We start from the raw sequence: 17,152 nt of genomic DNA on the forward strand, positions 1-17,152 counted from the left end.
CAGGGCAAGCTACTGGGCCAGAGAACAGCATCAACAGGACAAAGCAGCAGCTGTGACATCCTCAATCAAATCAGGTCTGGGGTGTGACCAGAGCAAGATCCCTCCCACAAGGCAGCAGCACCCCCAGGGCACCCTGAGATATGACACCCTGCAGAAACCTGCAGCAGGCAAATGAGAGCTGGAGCAGCACAGGGGGCAGAGCCCCACAGACAGGCCCCCCTGGGCACTGACACACTGCTCCTCCCTGTGCATTGCTGCAGCTGCAGAGGAGAGAGGGGTTCCCCTCCAAATGGGCTGGACAAGGCAGTTTGGGGACTTTTGATTGTTCTTTTTTTATCTTTGCTTGTTTCTCCATTAGAACACAGAGGACACCTCATGGCAGCTGCTGCAGCCACCCAATCCTTTGCCCAGAGGGCTGAAAGCACAGCACAGGCAGCACCTCTCAGGGGATGGTGCCACCCGACCCAGCAGCTCTTCCTGGCCCTTCAGGGCTGTCCTTTGCTGAGCTCTGCACTGCTGCTGGCATTTGACTCTGCTCAGTTCTTTTTGGTCTTGGGGGTGTCATACTTCCTCTTGCTGGAGTACCAGAGCAGCAGGGGGATCCCGATGGACGGCAGGGTCATCACGCCAAACGCTGCCCAGTCCAGCTAGAGGGAGAAATTGTCAGAGAAAAGTCAAAACAATCCAGGCCAGAGGAGTCTCAGAGCAATAAAGTCAGAGAAGGAGAGTGAGGGCACACCTCACACTGTCTGCAGCTCCCTCACACAGGGAAGAGGGGCAGGCGCTGACCTCTGCCCTCACTGACCAGTGACAGGACCCAAGGGAGTGCCCACAGAGGGGTCAGGGCAGAACTAGGCTGGATATTAAGAAAAGGCTCTTCTCCCAGAGCATGATCTCCCAGGCACTGGAAAAGGCTCCCCAGGAAAGCAGCCACAGCACCCAACTTGACAAGAGCTCAAGGAGTTTGCACAGGGCTGCCAGGCACATGGCTGGGATTCCTGAGGCTCTCCTCTGCAGGGCCAGGAGTTGGATTCCACCATCCACGTGGGTCCCTTCCACACTAGGAGGTTCTAGATTCTACTGTCAGATTTTCTGGCTCCAAACCCACACTGCAGCTCCTCAGCACACAGGGAGCTGAGATGGAAACAGCTGCTTCTGTGACAGTCCTCTGGAGAACTGACAGGAATGAACTCCAGCTCCAGCTGGAACTCCCCAGGTGACTGCAGAGCAAACCACACACCCCACATGCCAGCAGGAAGGCACCGTCCTCGGCTCAGCTGCCCTGCTGCCCTTTGCCATGATCAATGCACAGGCACTTACAAAGTGAGGGGAGAACCTCCTGTCGAAGTCACGCTGAGCCAGGATCCCTCCCTGCCCGGGAGCACTGGTGAATCCAACCTGGAAAAGGCAGGGAAAGACTTTGCCACCTTCCCTCCTGGCTCCAGAGCCGGGCAGGGTGAGAGCACACGGACACGCATCATCCCCGACCCACAGCTCCAGGAGCTCAGGTGTGTCTGCAGGGCTGCCAGGAATCAGCACTCACCACAACCTGTGCACCCTCCTGTGCCAGGTAGGTGATGGTGGCAGAGGTGAAGTTGAAGTAGCCAGCTTTGAGAGGCCGCAGAACCACGGTGTGGGACACGTTGCTGGCTCTGGGAGCCAAATGTTAAGGAAAATGGATGAATTGCAGCACAGGGAGAAAAGGGAGGAGATGGGAAAGAGCAGCCTGGAGCCAGGTGCACAAGTCAGTGCTGCTGACAAATCTGAGTGCTCATAGTCACACACAGCCAGACCCACCTGAGACTGACCCAGCTGCTCTTCCACAGGCAGAGCAACTGCCCCAGGACCTGGTGCTGTCTGCAAAGGAACTGTAATTTTAGACTGCACCACCCAGAAGAGCAGGGGTTTGCATCTGGCACCCTGTCCAGGCTCTGGAAGGAATTTCAGAGACAGCAGATGAAGATATGATGAAGATGAAGATGCTCAGGGGCAAGAAAGAGAGTTGGGAGAAGTTTCAAAACATGAAAAGATACGGAGCAATCCTGTCCCACTTGACATTGAGCATGCCAGAGACAATGCCAAAATCTTCTGGGGGGAAGGAATCATCTGACAGCTCCACATCTAGGGCAGCACTGAACACAACAAAGAGAGGGGTGAGACAGGAACCTTAACATTTGCCATCTGCTTACAGGCTCTGCAGCAAAGTGCACTGACAGTTCCATCCTAAACCAATGGAAAAAATGGTTTTTAAAAAATGAAATGTCATCAGTAGAAGGTGGGGAGGAGAGCTGAGATGTCTTATGGAGAGACTGCAGAGAGAGGAAGGCAAAGATGAAAGAAACAACCACAAGGACAGGAAAATCACCACTTTTTCCACAACAGGATTTGGCAGTTTGCTGAACATCTGATACCATCTTATGGATACACATGTTGGCCTAAGTAATAACCAAATCCCACATATAAAATCACAGTATCTCCTTAATGTTTGTCATTAATTAATCAAACATTACAGCACCATATATTCTTCTCTTAGCAGTACTCAGCATGCATTATTCTGCCTTAAAAAAAAAAAAAAATCTAAAGACCAAACCCACAAAGCTCTTCAACAATGTCCTGCATTTTGTCCAATCACCTTTTCATTCTGTGAATGAAGCTTTTTACCAGCACTGTGCAAGATCTGTTTTATCTTTATCAGGTCCTTACTTAAGTCCTGATAGGAAAAAGGAATTTTCATTAAAAAGAATAAAGGTGAGAAAGAGCTCACAAAGCCAAGAAAGGGAGCTACATGTGTGGGGAACAGAGTGCACCAGGACACCACAGGAACTGCAACATGCTGGACTGACAGCTTGAGCAGCCACGAGGTGAAAGAAGGGACAACAGAAGAGGAAGAAAAAGGCAAATTTCAGGTCAATCCTTCAGGCACTGCTGGAAAGCTCAGAGTTAGAGGGAGCAGAAGCAGCAGCACCTCACAGAGCTCAGAAATCCCCTGCAGCCACTCAGAGAACATTTGCTCGTGGTCAGGACTGCACCTGGCCAGGCCTTACCTGGAGCCAACGTTGTAGATGTTGTACTGCAAAGTCAGGTCCTTGCCCTCCACTGCATATCTGTTCAACAGGGATTTGGAGGCCAGGAGCCTGGCACCATCCTCACAGAGAGCCACAGACACCAGGGCAAACACGGCAAGAAGCACCAGCTTCATCTAGGAACACAGGGAATGGAACAGCGCTGATCATCTGAAATCTCTGAACACTTGACTGTGGGGATGTAAGAACTGGCACAGCAGTGTCCCACATCTGCTGCCTTGGAAAAAAAAAGTCAGTGGTCTTCTCCAATTTCAAAGCCATGGCCAGTATCACTCCCCTTTCCAAATTCATGGAACATCCTGAGTTGAAAGGGACCCACGAGGATCATCGAGTCCAACCCCTGGCCCTGCACATCCCAGTCATGGGCAAAGCTTTCAGATCACCAACCTCTTCCAGTAACTTCCAGAGCAAAAGCTTTGGCAATTAACAATTTCATCTGTTTTAGCAACTAACAGTTAATTGTCTTTGCAAAGCCTGGCAATTTCCAGCACTGTCTTACAAACTCAGAAAGCACCAACTCGTCACTTCAAACATTTTCTATTTCCTATTTCCAGATACTGAGGAACCACCAACTCCCTCCAGTGGCTTTTCTAATGCCCTGCACAAATCCCTGCTCCAGGCCACGTGGCCTTATCCACACACAGTGCCTCTGAAGCCTCCCTGCTGAGAGGACAAGGAAACAGCAACACGACAGATGTGACCACTGAGGACACTTGATGGGGCTTTTAGATCTGCTGCGAAATCAGGGCCTCTGCCCTCCACAGGCACAGGTGGATGGTGTTGGACAGGACTGTAAAGACCATCCAACTGCACCCCCTGCCATGGGCAAGGACACCTTCCACTAGAGCAGCTCCATCCAAACTGGCCTTGGACACTTCCAGGGATGGGGCAGCCACAGCTTCTCTGGACAACCTGTGCCAGTGACTCACCTCCCTCACAGGGACCCATTTCTTCCCAATATCCCATCTAACTCTGCCCTCTGGCAGTGGGAAGCCTTGTTCTGTCACTCCAGGCCTTTGTCCAAAGCCCCTCTCCAGCTCTCCTGGAGCCCTTTCAGGCAGTGGAAGGAGCTCTCAGGTCTCCCTGGAGCCTTTACTTCTCTAAGCTGAGCACTCCCAGCTCTCCCAGCCTGTCTCCAGAGCAGAGCATCCACATCATCTGGAGCAGCCCTGGATCATCTCCGTGGCCTCCTCTGGACTCGCTGCAGCAGCTCCACGTCCTTCCTGTGCTGGAGGCAGCTCTGCAGGGCAGGGGCTCAGCCGTGCTCTGCTGGGGGGCACAATCCCCCCTCACACACTGCCCCAGCTGTTGGGGATGTGCCCAGGACAGTGTTGGCTTTCTGTGTCCCCAGTGCACAGTAGCTCAGCCACGGCACGCTGAGCTTCTTGTCAACCCATGCCCCAAATCCTTCCCAGGGCTGCTCTCCATCCATTGCCCAGCCCGGCGCTGTCTCGGTGCAGGTGCAGCACCTGCCTTTGGCCTCGCTGAACCTCGTGGGCTCGGCCCGGACCCGCCTGCCCAGCCCGGCCCAGCGCGGGGCCAGCAGCCCCTTCCTTCCCCCAGCCCTGCCCTGCTGCAGCCGCTCACCAGCGCACAGCCCCGGCTGCTCCTGCCCACTCCACCCACGGCCGAGCCTCTCCTACAGACCCTTCCCAGCGCCGCCCCAGCGCCCCGAGGACACGGCCCCGAGATGCTCCGGCCGCCCGCCCCTCACCGTCTCTGCCGCCGCCAGCGCCGCAACGACGAGTCAGCGCAGCCGCGGCGGAAGTGACGCACTGAGCCTCGCCCAGCGACGCGCTGTGCCCTCTGGGAAATGGAGTCCAGAGCCGCACACACACAGGGACTCCGCGCCTGCGCAGGGCGCGTTTCCTGCGCTGCCGCATCGCCCGCTGGCGGCAGAGCCCGGGCGCTCCGCGGGCCGTGCTGTGCCGGGGCTCTGGTAACGCTCTGGAGTCGAGAAGCGCGTGTGCATCGGCACGCCTGCCCCGATCCGTGGTGGATGTGAAAAGCGGTGAGGGAGCAGTGAAGGAGAAGGAGCAGGGCTGAATTTCCCCAGGATCAGGTGCACAGAACCCCAGAGTGTCCCTTGCTGTTTGACTCATTCCCCACAGACAGGCTGCGGCTTTCTGCTTCCCGCGGAACAGGACGTGTCCCCACCTCGCTGTGTAAAGCCAGGAACATAACAAATCTCTTGGTGTTTCCAGCATTGCAGGCGGCCCCAAGAGCTCCCCCGTGCCCGTGTCTCTCAGGCAGGTGCTTCTGTGGGAGAAGGGCCTCAGTACCCTCCTGTATATAAATATTGCTGCTCACACACACCCGAGGAGCAGCTGGATCAGCCTCAGGTGGGTCTGGCTGTGTGTGACCACGAGCACTCAGATTTGTCAGCAGCACTGACTTTTGCACCTGGCTCCAGGCTGCTCTTTCCCATCTCCTCCCTTTTTTTTCTGTGCTGAAATTCATCCATTTTCCTTAACATCTGACTTCCAGAGCCAGCAACGTGTCCCACACTGTGGTTCTGCGACCTCTCAAAGCTGGCTACTTCAACTTCACCTCTGCCACCATCACCTCTGGCACAGGAGGGTGCACAGGTTGTGGTGAGTGGCACCATCCCCTGAGAAGTGCTGCTTGTGCTGCTGGCCACATATCCCTCCTAACTCTGTAAGACAAAAATCCCTAGTCAGGATAAAATTGTATTTTATGGATGGAAAATTTATTGGTAGCAGTTTACAGCTGTGGAAGTTCAGTTAATGTAAAAGGACAATCAAAGATTTGTGTCATTTTACTGGATGTGTGTATCCACACACACCCCTTCAGGATAAAGTGCATTATTGAGATTTTTCTTCATTTTGCTCTTTAAAGTTTTACACTTCAGTTCCAGTTTTATTGACCAAGCAGGTGTGGTGTGCAGCAGCAGTGCAATGACTCGAGCTGTTGGGGGGATGATTCCTCCCCTTCTTTTGCAGAGGGGGAGTTTGTCCATTTTGAATGGCATTGCTTGAAAAAATGATCTGCTGGTCAGAGCTCTTTCCCTTGTTTTGTGCCTCTTTGGGAGTTTGGGGTGACATCATGTCTATTGGGACATGTCAGAGTGGAGGGTGGGCAGTGGTGCAGCAGGAGAGCAGGTGTGAGGAGGATTTCCACCCCAAAAGGTGCCTGTGTTGGTTTCAACAACCAACAAGGAGCTAAACTCCAAATAAGCCACTGTCCTTCCCCTCCTGCCATCAAGGGAGGGACAATAAATCAGAGATGGTGACTTAAAAATAACGATTTATTGAAAAATAAAATCACAAAGCAATGGAATGTGACATATAGTACAGAAAGAAATAAAGGAAATAAAAATAAAATGAAGGAAGATGTTTTAAACAGCAAAAAACAAGGTGTTAAGTAACCCCCTTGTAACAAAGATAAAATGGCTGCTGCTTCCCTTAGCAGCTGATGTGACCCAGGAGGACAAAGACAAGATGTTGGTGAGGTTCTCTTGGCTCAACTCTTCCCTCCTGGAACTGAAAAACCCCGGGCTGTCAGGGGTTTTTGGAGCAATTCTGGCAGATGGGGGCGTGCTGGCATTGCCTGGGGAGCTGCAGAGCTGCAGTCTCAGCTCCCCTGCTCCCTTCAGTGCCAGCAGCACTGTCTGGATGGATCAGCCTTGGCACTTCACTGCCTCTTCCCTCTGCCCTTTTTGCATCAGCTGGGCTCTCCCTTGGCTTGGTTGGACTCAGCTGGTGTTGGCTCTGCTGGATTTCATCTCTTGTGCACTTGGGGGAGGAAGGAATGCCCAGTGGGGGAAGCCAGGCACTGAAAACTGCACCATTGGCTCTGCAGGAAGATCTTTCTGTCCTTACTCCTCTTGTCTGGCAGTAATTCTTGGACATAATGAATTTTGGAGGTGGAATCAAAATTTCAGGAGTGGTTACCTCACAGAGAATGAATCTGGATTTTGTCTGGGAGCAATCCTTGGATATATAGATATATATAGATATAGATGTATAGAATTTTGGAGGTGGAATCCAATTTTGGCTGTGGGCTCCTGAATGATAATGACACCATAGAAAGTTTTCCTGTGATGAGTGGAAGCTTCAGACAAGCCCTGCCTTAGCCTCAGGTTTTGGTAACAGTTTAAATTTAAGGGATCACTCCAGACTGCAACTTCTAATGATAGCAAATCAGATCTATTTATAAAAATTAGTTATTTGTTAAACAGACAAGAGACAACAGATTAAATATCCTAATCAGAATGACTACACAATAGAAAACTAAAGACCTACTAGTAGATTATAGCATAACATAAAACAGTGCACTGTATCAAGGTAATGATATTTAAACTAGCAAAAGAAATAGTATTGATTAGGAGGCAAATGTAACTTACCACCAAAATGACAAAAATGTACACAGATTCCTTCACTTAACCCCTGGGGAGTAACTGTGAAGCAGGTGTCCCTACTCACAAGAGAAACTCTACACATTTCCATGGAAAAAAAGGATTTCTGCCTTGTGGAAGTTTGTTGTGACTTTTAGAGTTTGTAAATTGAGGTGTCTGTCAGTTAAAAATCTGACTTACATTGCCAGATCTCACTTCAACAGTTAGATGTTTATTGGCAGTTGGGAGATGCCTGACCAATGTTAAACCCATGGTGCCAGAATAACTCCCCACATGACAGTTTGTCCTGTTTGAGTTATCTGGCTGGTTAACAAGCAATAGATAAGCCCTTGTGGGAGGATGAGATTCCCTGCTATGGCATCTCACCCTGCTCATCCCATGTACTTAAACCTGGTCCCTCATGAGCCCCTTTGCCTTTGTTCCCTGAACCCTGGATGATGCACTGAAATAAATGGCTGAAATAAACATCTCTGTGAAACCCCTGCAAAGGCCCTTCCTGCTCTTTTACTTGCTATCCCCCCAAGCAACACCAGATGCAACACTTTTCCATAGCCCCAGTGTTTCAGGGGCAGAGGGGAGGAGGCCCAGAAGAGATCAGTGCCAGGCACACCAGTCTGTCCTGGCAGCTTTTGTCTGGAAGCAATCCTTGGACAAACTTCTTGCTTGCATTGCCTTGTAAACCCAACCCCTTGTGTTTTGGGTTGATGTGGCCAGAAATGTGTATTCTGTCACCATCTGTTGAAGCTGAGTGGGGCAGTGATCTTTATCTCCTGGCACATATTATCTGCTAGTGGGCCAGCTTTAAACCAGCTGGGCAATCATCTTTATCTTCCCACAGCCCATCCTCCCTCCAGGAGATATCTCCTGTTCATGGCCATTGAGTCCCAGTGCATGACTGATAAAATTCCATCATCCCACTGGGAGATGCTGCACCCAGGGGAGGAGCCAAGCCTTTCCTACCCTGATCAAAACTGAGATTTTGGACACCAAGGGACCTTCTTTCCACTGGATTCCAGAGGAAAACCAGACCTTTCCACATCATCCCTGGACCTTCAGAGGAAACTTCACCTTCTCCAGGAGCACTGCTCCAGCTGAACCACATCTGCCACTGCAGGAGGATGCAGCCACCATTGAATGGCACTGCTGCCAACACCCTGACTGACTGATGGGTGTCAGCTTGGATTCTGACTCTGGCAGTGTTAGGACTATTCTTTGTAATGCTGTATTTCTATTTTAATTTTCCTAGTAAAGAACTGTTATTCCTAATTCCCCTATCTTTGCCTGAGAGCCCCTTAATTTCAAAATTATAATAATTTGGAGGAAGGAGGGTTTACATTCTCCATTTCAAAGAGAAGCTTCTGCCTTTATTGGCAGATACCTGTCCTTCAAACCAGGATGCCTTGCTTGCCTTGCACTCTGACTTTTTGTTTTCCTTGTTTCTGGGGGACTGCTTCAGTCTTTACTTTAGAGCCTTTGTAATTTTGGTTTCTGCTGTTTCCTTATTAACTGATGTTTTATTTTTCAGTAAGCTGCTATTTTTTTCACTTTTATCTTCTCACATTTGTCTCTCCTTCTGTTGAAAGGAGTGTGCTTAAAATTGAAGGAGAGCTTGTTTCCCAGGCTCCACCCCGTAAATAGTCTTAAACTAAGACAAATTTGGCACACAACTAAAGGGGCTTGAAAGAGAAAGTGACCAAATAATAATATTGTCCAAAACATTTGTGTATTGGGTACAGAACTCCCTGGTCACTGCTTCTGGTTTTGGTCATGTGGGTGTGGCACCTTTGTGCCCCCACATGTGGAGCCATTTGCCCACCAGGATGGATGTCCTTTTCCAGATCAGGGAGAGAGAGAAATCAAGATTTGTGGATGCATTTTGTGATATCAGTTTATGAAAAGTCAGCATCAGTGGTAACGAAGATCATTTTGGATGTGTTTGCCTGTCCAGGTCTGGGATTCTACTTCTGGGGGTTTATTAATTATTACACGCAGTCTACTGGGAGAATGGGAGAGGATGATTTTTCCCAGCCTTTCACCTCCTTCTTCCCCTTCAGATCTGACATGTTACTTTTTGACAAAGTTTAATTCCCTCAGGATGTTAAAAGTCACCATAATTTGTTGCCTCTTCTGGGGTGAATACAAATTTCCACACATAAGGGGCAAGATCCAAGAAAGCTTCTTTTCCTGGCACACATTTATCTGTGTGAGATGCAGCTGAGAACCTTTTGGTTTAGAATTGGGCTACAGTAGTGACAGAATGTGATAGAACATAGATCTGAGAAGGAAAGTGCATGGCAGTGGTGTGTTGTGTCAGAAGCAGTGCACTCCATGCTCCTGTGCTGGCTCACTGTTCTGTGTCAGTAGATGGACATTTCACCCTCTGGGAGAATGAAAACCTGTGATGTTGTAGAAGGTGAATAAGGAACCTGCAGAGCACTGTGGCTGCCACTCACTCAGCTGCCTGCCAAATTCAAGTTGTAAGGGGGAAAGTCTGCCCCAGCTACCTGTGCTGATACATCAGCCCTATGTGAAAACAATTCCTTTAAACTCTGGGATCCAGAGAACCTGGTGGTTGATGCAGCCAAGAAGGAAAGCACAGAATACACAAGAATATTCACAGCAGGTGCTCCCTGCCTGAGTCCAGCAGGGATGTGCAGGCCCTGGTGTGGAAGTTAGAGGCAGAATTGTCAAGCAGAAGAAACCAAAGAGCTGATCACACCTTTTTCAGCAGCAAAGCATATTTTGCTGAGTAAGCCTAGCAATGAATGATCTAAAAATGACTGTGACTGACAGTCACATATCATAAAAGGCCAGTCCCACATTTTCACAGTGGGGAACTTCCAACACACCCACTAAGGTGTGTGTGAAGGTCTTTCCCATGAGTGGGAATGCCCCTCAAGGTTACACCTCGAGGCTCAGCAAAAGAGATTTGCCCACAGCTGCTGATAGAGGCAAGGAACATCAGTTGAGTTTTTTCTAGCTATAATGAAATTCCTTCAATATTGTTTCAAAAATAGAGCATTATGCTAGAAGTTACAGCTACCCATCCTGTGTACTAGATAATTCTGATTAAGGTATTTTTGTCTAAGCATTATCACTATTGTAACAGAATTAAAGAAATCATTTATTTTATTTGATAAATATATTTGTTTAGCCATCCTTAATCCCAAAAGATAAAGTTGTATAAAGGTAGGGTTATACCTGTATGATCCTTTAGATATCTGGGCCTGGGATTGGTTTTAACCACACCCAGACTCCTCTGTGAGAAGTTTAGAAAGCCAGGACATCATTTCTGCACCTCATGACACAAGGTGAAGGTTTCTCTAATAAATTCTGTCTGAAGTTCCCATCCTGCCTGTGACAAAGCAGGAGGTGGTTCATCAGTAATCAGTGTTATAAAATTACTCAGTTACTCTCAGATTTAAGGCAAGCTGCCCTGGATGTCCAGGTTAAACCTTCCCTAAGGCACATGCTAGCTGCTCCACAGTCACTGTTCTGAAAGAATAATAATAGGTTAGTTACAGTAAAAACCTGCACACACGTTTTTGCATACTGTACTTGCAGAAATGTATTCAAGGTATGTGTTTGCTGTGTGGCCTACAAAGCACAAGGAAGCAGCTTGTGATAAGGGAGGAAAACAGGGGTGTCATCTCTGTCCAGTAATACATAGAGTTTTGTCCCAGTTCTTCCAGCTAATGTTGTTCCAGGCTCAGGACCTTGATATGGGATAATTGCCAACAGAGATTGAAGGGCTGTGAATTGCTTTTTACAGACTGGACTTCAATTTCATGTTTGATTTGTGACACCAATCACAGAGTTCCAGTATTATGCCCCCTAAATAAGGCACAGAAAATCATCAAATATACTTAAAATACAAGAACTTGAGAATATGATGCTAACAGAGGATGTAGAAGGGAGAATGCAGAGCACAGAACCATACTGCATTGTCAGGGGTTGTTACATAAATGGTCATTTCTAGGTTAATAGGTTGCAGTCCCAGCACAGAATCCATTGGTGTAAACAATTCCACTTATTCTAACATTTTGGAAGAGACACCATCTGGAAGAATTTCAGTCCTCACCATGTTTTATACTGAAGGTACAGTTACAGTATTCTGGCTTGTAATTCTTTCTGTTTCTTGCTATGCCCAAATTACAGCTTTAATTGATTTTTCCATTGGGTTATAACATATAGCAGAGCTTTGTAATGCCTTGGACCAAAATCCTAGAGATTTTTTCTGTCTTTTCAGCCCAGTTGTCTGCCACAATCCCTGTAAGACTTTATCACCTAGAATTGTTACTTTCAATTCAAAAGGATTTCCTTGCCTAGGAGTGTGCAATTTGGCTTCCTCAATCAAAACATTTTTGCAGGTATCAGAGGCTTCTTCTTGTTTCTTTGTCCATTACCAAACTTTCTTTCTGATCCATTTCTACTGTTACAGCATTTGTCAGATGTGTCTTGATGTGAGGTGACAGGAGGGTTGAAAGAAAAGAATTGACTTTGTCAATGATGAAAAATTTTTACTGTTTATATCTATTTATTTCTGATCATGTGACACTGATTTTCACAAGATCATTCCACATTTGTTTCCTTGTCACACACGAGGTGAGTCTTCAGTTTTGCCAGATGATTTTCATTCACCACCTGCACAGCTGGTTCTGAAATTGGCACCCAAATTTCCCCCAAGGTATTTGCTAGAACTCCTGTATTCCTAGTAGCTCTATGATGGCTGGTGTAATCAAGGTCTTCAATGAAACAGGTGCCCCTCTCAAAAGGTGTATTTTGATACTTTTAGATATTAGATATTTTAGATATTTTAGATAACTTTTAGTTACTGCTGCCCCATGCAGAGTAGATCCTGTAATTAGAGCGTGAGCCATCCCCACCTGCTGCAGGAAACTAAAACCTGCCTTGAACACCAACTTCTGAGGGATGGCACTAATTCATCTGTGTCTGCATATGCTGTTAGAACTGCTGCACACAACTCTTGACACAGCACAGGGGTGGCAATATCCTGCCAAACAGGACCCCTGATACTTTGTCACTGAGCACATCCCTTACTTGCCTATAGGGCTTAATAGATTTTTTTCACCAATTAATAAGTGGACAGACACAGTCCCACTATTGCAAGCTCACAAAATCCCTATCAGTTTGTCTTCTCTTCAGTTGATAGATCTCCAAAAATTCCATTTTGGAATATAAGTGCACCTCTCCATCTAACAGATCCCTCTGCCCTTCCATTTGTATTGTTGTGCTTCTACCACTTCCCTTTGTGCTAAATCTGGCTAAAGCTCAGCCTTGGAGTCTGAGAACTCATTCAAAATAGTTCCATCCCATTCCTCAGGATCCTGTGAATATGACTGGGAAATCAAAATCTGGTTTGGCCCCTATCTGTACCTTTGTTTGTGAGCAATATGTGCCACCATGCATTGCTGTCCTGCAGTCATTCTGCATTGCTGCTCACAGCACAATGGAATATAATTAGATCTTGTGTGATTGCCTTTGCATCTTGTAAAGTCCTGACTTCCTTTTCCATCTCTCACATTGCTCTGCAATGCTCTAACTTCATGGTCCAAAGCTCCAAGGGCAGCTAGCAGCCATCTCTGTCTCCCCACCAGCTTGCAAGGCTTTGATGCCCTTCCCCAGAGGGCACGTGCAGTAAACACTCATGTGCTGGATCTCTAAGAAGAGACAAAGGAAGTTGCAGCCCATGACTACAGATGATCCACAGCTTATCCATAGCTTATCCATAGCTTTAGATGGTGGTGGTTATGGGAAATGTGAATCTATTGCTCTTTGAATTATCAAAGCAGCTGACAGGCACCTGGGGAGTCACTACCCAGCACCCATCTCCACACAGACATAGAAGAAACAAATGTCCCAACCCTGGGTGTGATCAGCTCCTGGCACACTATGGGAAAGAACCCACTTTGGGGACATTGTGGTGACTCAGATGAAGTGGCCATAAGGCCTTGCCTAGATCATCTTGCTTCCCCTGGCAATGGAGAATCAGAACAGACTGGACTCCAGCAGGCACCAGGCAGGGACTGCTCCAGATCTTCATCAGCATTGTGGCAGTGAGCAAATCCAAAATGCTCCAGAGATATTCAAGCAAGGGTGGATGAGTGAATGGAATTCTTAGATTGGCAAGTGCACTCTTGCTCTTTTCCATATTGCTTTTACAAAGGGTAGGTTTATCAGTGTAACTGATCAGTGGGATCAATCTCTATGTAAGTCACAAGGAAACATTGAGCAGTGGATCCTAATCAATCAATGGGATGGGAGCTGTGTAACAACTTAAGGGACAAACTTTTACCATAGAAGAAAAAATAATGATGTTAGAGAAAAAGAAAGAAGAGGAATGGTCTGGAGGTTTGGTTTCATGGCCTGGATGTGTTATTTGTTGACAGCAGGGGTCAGTTACAAGAGTTAGATGTTATGATGGAGAATTTTAACAGTGAGGGAAGGGGACCAGGGGAAAATATCAGGGCATGCCCAGTTGATACTCTGGTTGCAGTAAAGCTGGGGAATGAAACACTAGATTTTTGCATTTATAGTGGAGCCACACTTTCAGAAATAACTTGCTGCAAAGGCCTGCTAAGGAAAGTTCCAGCACAGATTTTTGTGGCAGCAGGAAAATGAGCTTTGTAGCCACTCCTACCACCCATGGCACATATAGTTGGTGACCCTAAAACAACTCATCCATTCTGTATATGCCATGATGCCCCCTTCCCTTTCTGGGAGGAGATATATTTTCTAGCTTAAGAGCACAAAACCTTAAACCTTTTCTGAGAATACCATGCAGCTTCACATTCTACCTGAGATAGGTTGGAAAGCTCAGATCTGCCTGTTAATGTGTAAACCACTGGAGGATATTGGAGAAAATATTCTGGATGCCATTTCAAATGCAATGATCTGCATGGGCCACAGGAAAAGGAGGTAAAACAAAGAATATGTCTCCAGTTAAGAGAAAAAGCTCAGAATCAGAAGTTAAACCATTAAGAATGAATAAATATCCTATAAAGACAGAAAGACAAAAAGGTCTGGAGTCACTGACATACACATTCTTTCAATTTGGGATACTCAGATAATGTCAATCTGACTTTTAGGTGCCTTTCTCCAGGTAAAGAATCCTTGTTCTCAAGAGTACAGATTAGTACAAGTTAGAGCAATCAATCAATATGCACAGATATACACCCAGCTGTACCAAATCCTTGTGGCTTGTTAACCTCAGTGCTGAAAAAAATTCTTATTTTTCTATTTTGGCTTTAAATGATACTTTCTCTTGTATCTCAATAGATGAGCAGAGCCAAACCATCTTTGCCTATGAATGAGAGAATTCTGTGACTGAGAGAAAGATGCAGTTGCACAGTGCTCCCTCAAGGATTCAAAAATAAGCCCACTTTATTTGGTGGTTTTGGGAAAAAAAAGTAGAACAATGGAAAAAAGGTAACAGTGTTCTTCTTTTACAGTGTGTAGATGACATCCTAATTGGAGCTGACAAGGAACAAACCTTCTTGAAAGTGACCATAAGCCTGCAGAATTTTTGGGACTTGCTGGAATTTCCAGGAAAAAAAGGTAAGACCAATACCTTAACTTAAAGGTATCAAAAGGACAATGAGCTCTGGGAGAAGGAAAAGAGAAGTGATATTCCAAATTGCAGCTCCTAGGACTAAAAGATAACTAACAGGAGTTTTGTTAGTGGCAGGATTTTGCTCCATACAAGTTCAAAATTTTGGACTAATAGACAACCCCCTTTATTTGGCAATCAAAGGCCCTGAAGAATTGCTGGAATTGCTGATTTGGTTGAACCAGTTTTAACACCATAAAGGATGCTCATGGAACCACTGTATTTAGGCCTTCCAGATACAACTAAACCCTTCTCATGACATGTGCACAAAAGGCAACAAGTAGCCTCTGTGGGGATGACACAGCTGCTTGGAAGCTGGCAAAAGCCAGTGGCATTCTTCTCCAACTGGACCAGCAACTGGATGGTCAGCATGCTTTTGGGCCATTGCAGCCACCACCTTAATGATGGGGGAGGCCCAGAAGGTCACTGTGGGATGATCACTAACTGTGCTAGTCCCATATGGCACTGCTGGCTGTTCAGAATCCAAAGGTACATCACTGCATCTCTCCAAGCTGACTGGCAAAGTACCAAGCTAATGGACCAGGGAGAGAAGTAGTTGTGTGTGTGACATCAACTTAAAATGAAGCCATTTTGCCCCCTACTGAAGAGCAAAGACCTTTTCAGTATGACTGGCTGCAGACTGTGGAGCAGACAAGATGCCAAGATTTAAGGGATGAACATCTGAAAAAAAACTGTTTATGGCAGCAGATTTGTGAATGTAGTTAAGTTAGTCCTGGTGGGATAGAAGAGATCAGGTATCCCTGAGGGTCTGTGTGAAGGACCCCCAGGATGGGATTGACCCACAGGGCATCACCCCATGCCCACAAGTCTCCTGCCCTCACCCGCCTCACTCACTTCTTGGGCATCTAGCTGCTGGATTTCAGTGCCTGCATCACATCTGGCTGCAAAGGTAGGAGCCCCCACAGCTTGGGGACCCCCTCCCCAGAAAATTCCACATCCTCCCTGACCGCCCCATTTCCCACAGGGTTTTATTGCATTGACTGCTACAGAAACCTGAACAACATCTGCTCCGTCTGCACGGCCCCCCTGAGCTACCCGGACACTGGGGATGAGGAGAAGTGAGCAGAGGGGTGCTGGGGGGCTGCAGCAGGTGTGGGGGGCTGCAGCTCACCCCTCTCTGCCCCTGCAGGGACTCCAGTGATAAGGAGACACTGGAGCTGGGTGCAGTGTGGGCACTGCAGGGCCAGGAGCGAGGGCAGCAGCTGCTGCAGCACATCAAGGACATGATAAAGGGCTGGAGACTCCCCTCCAGAACAGCTGCCCAGCTGTGAGCCCAGCTGAAGGAGGAGGAATAGAGTGAGGAGAGCAATGTGGGCAGCAGTGAGGTGGCCAACAAGAAGAGATTGCTCTGCAGGTGAGGTCTGGCTGCAAGGGTGGCAATGTCCCCTGTGTCCCCCCAGCACTGGGGATGCTGGATGCCAACACTGCACTCCTCTCTTCCAGCAACACTTCAACTACCAGCAGCAGGCCAAGAGCAGTGAAAGTGAGGGCAGGGCCCAGAGACAGCAGGATAGTGTCATGTGGCAGCAAAAAACCGGGTCCAGGTGCTGGGATGTGGCTGGAGCCCCCCCAGTGCAGCAGAAGCTGAGAGCCACTGGGTAGGGAAGGGCTGGTGAATAAATCACCTGGTTCTCAAGCCACCAGAGTCCTGGTACTCTTGAGCTGGCATCCACCCTTCCATGGTGATCCTGACCTTGTGATACCCCAGCTCCATGCTGTCCCTGGCTCCATCCCTGCTGTGTGTGACCCCAGCCTCTCAATGCCCCCCAGCACCCACTGCCAGCACCTTGGTGCCACCATCTCCATGCCCACTGTGCCCCCAGCCCCTACACATCTCTGTCCCCAGCCTTTATGGTGTCCCCATTCCCATCCCTGTGGTGCCCCCAGCCCCATGCTGACCCCCACCCCTCGATGTTCCTCTCTCCACACATGGTGCCCCCTCCCCATCCCTGCAGAACCCCAGACTCTCAGTGTTCCTGTTCCCAGCCCCACAGTGCCCCCAGTCCCAAACTGCTCCAGGGCAAAACAGACAGATAGCTG

At 48.0% G+C, this 17,152-nt stretch overlaps 1 protein-coding gene and 1 long non-coding RNA gene across 2 annotated transcripts; one reads left to right on the forward strand and one right to left on the reverse strand.

Moving 5' to 3' along the window:
* Positions 1–301: 301 nt before the first annotated feature.
* LOC306813807 (translocon-associated protein subunit beta) lies at positions 302–4,858 on the reverse strand. Its single transcript, XM_079329460.1, has 6 exons — positions 4,798–4,858; positions 3,045–3,199; positions 2,034–2,132; positions 1,544–1,652; positions 1,321–1,398; positions 302–647 (listed from the first exon to the last, which is right to left on the reverse strand). Exons 2-6 carry the CDS (start codon positions 3,197–3,199, stop codon positions 537–539), a joined length of 552 nt encoding a protein of 183 aa, XP_079185586.1. The 5' UTR covers positions 4,798–4,858; the 3' UTR covers positions 302–536.
* A 201-nt stretch (positions 4,859–5,059) lies between these two features.
* LOC306813814 lies at positions 5,060–17,052 on the forward strand. The gene is made up of 4 exons (XR_013777037.1): positions 5,060–5,145; positions 14,934–15,039; positions 15,236–16,170; positions 16,242–17,052. It is a non-coding gene; the product is annotated as an uncharacterized lncRNA (long non-coding RNA).
* The last annotated feature ends 100 nt before the right edge of the window (positions 17,053–17,152 follow it).

This window comes from Erithacus rubecula (assembly GCF_903797595.1).
Source record: "Erithacus rubecula genome assembly, chromosome: 33".
Taxonomy (NCBI): Eukaryota; Metazoa; Chordata; class Aves; order Passeriformes; family Muscicapidae; genus Erithacus; species Erithacus rubecula.

Bases quoted from the DNA above. Each gene is read 5' to 3' on its own strand.
- LOC306813807 (XM_079329460.1), bottom strand. From the start codon at position 3,199: ATGAAGCTGGTGCTTCTTGCCGTGTTTGCCCTGGTGTCTGTGGCTCTC. The intron at 2,133-3,044 runs GTAAGGCCTGGC...TGTTGTGTTCAG, and splicing joins ATCTACAACGTTGGCTCCAG to TGCTGCCCTAGATGTGGAGC. The intron at 648-1,320 runs GTAAGTGCCTGT...TTCTCCCTCTAG, and splicing joins GGAGGTTCTCCCCTCACTTT to CTGGACTGGGCAGCGTTTGG.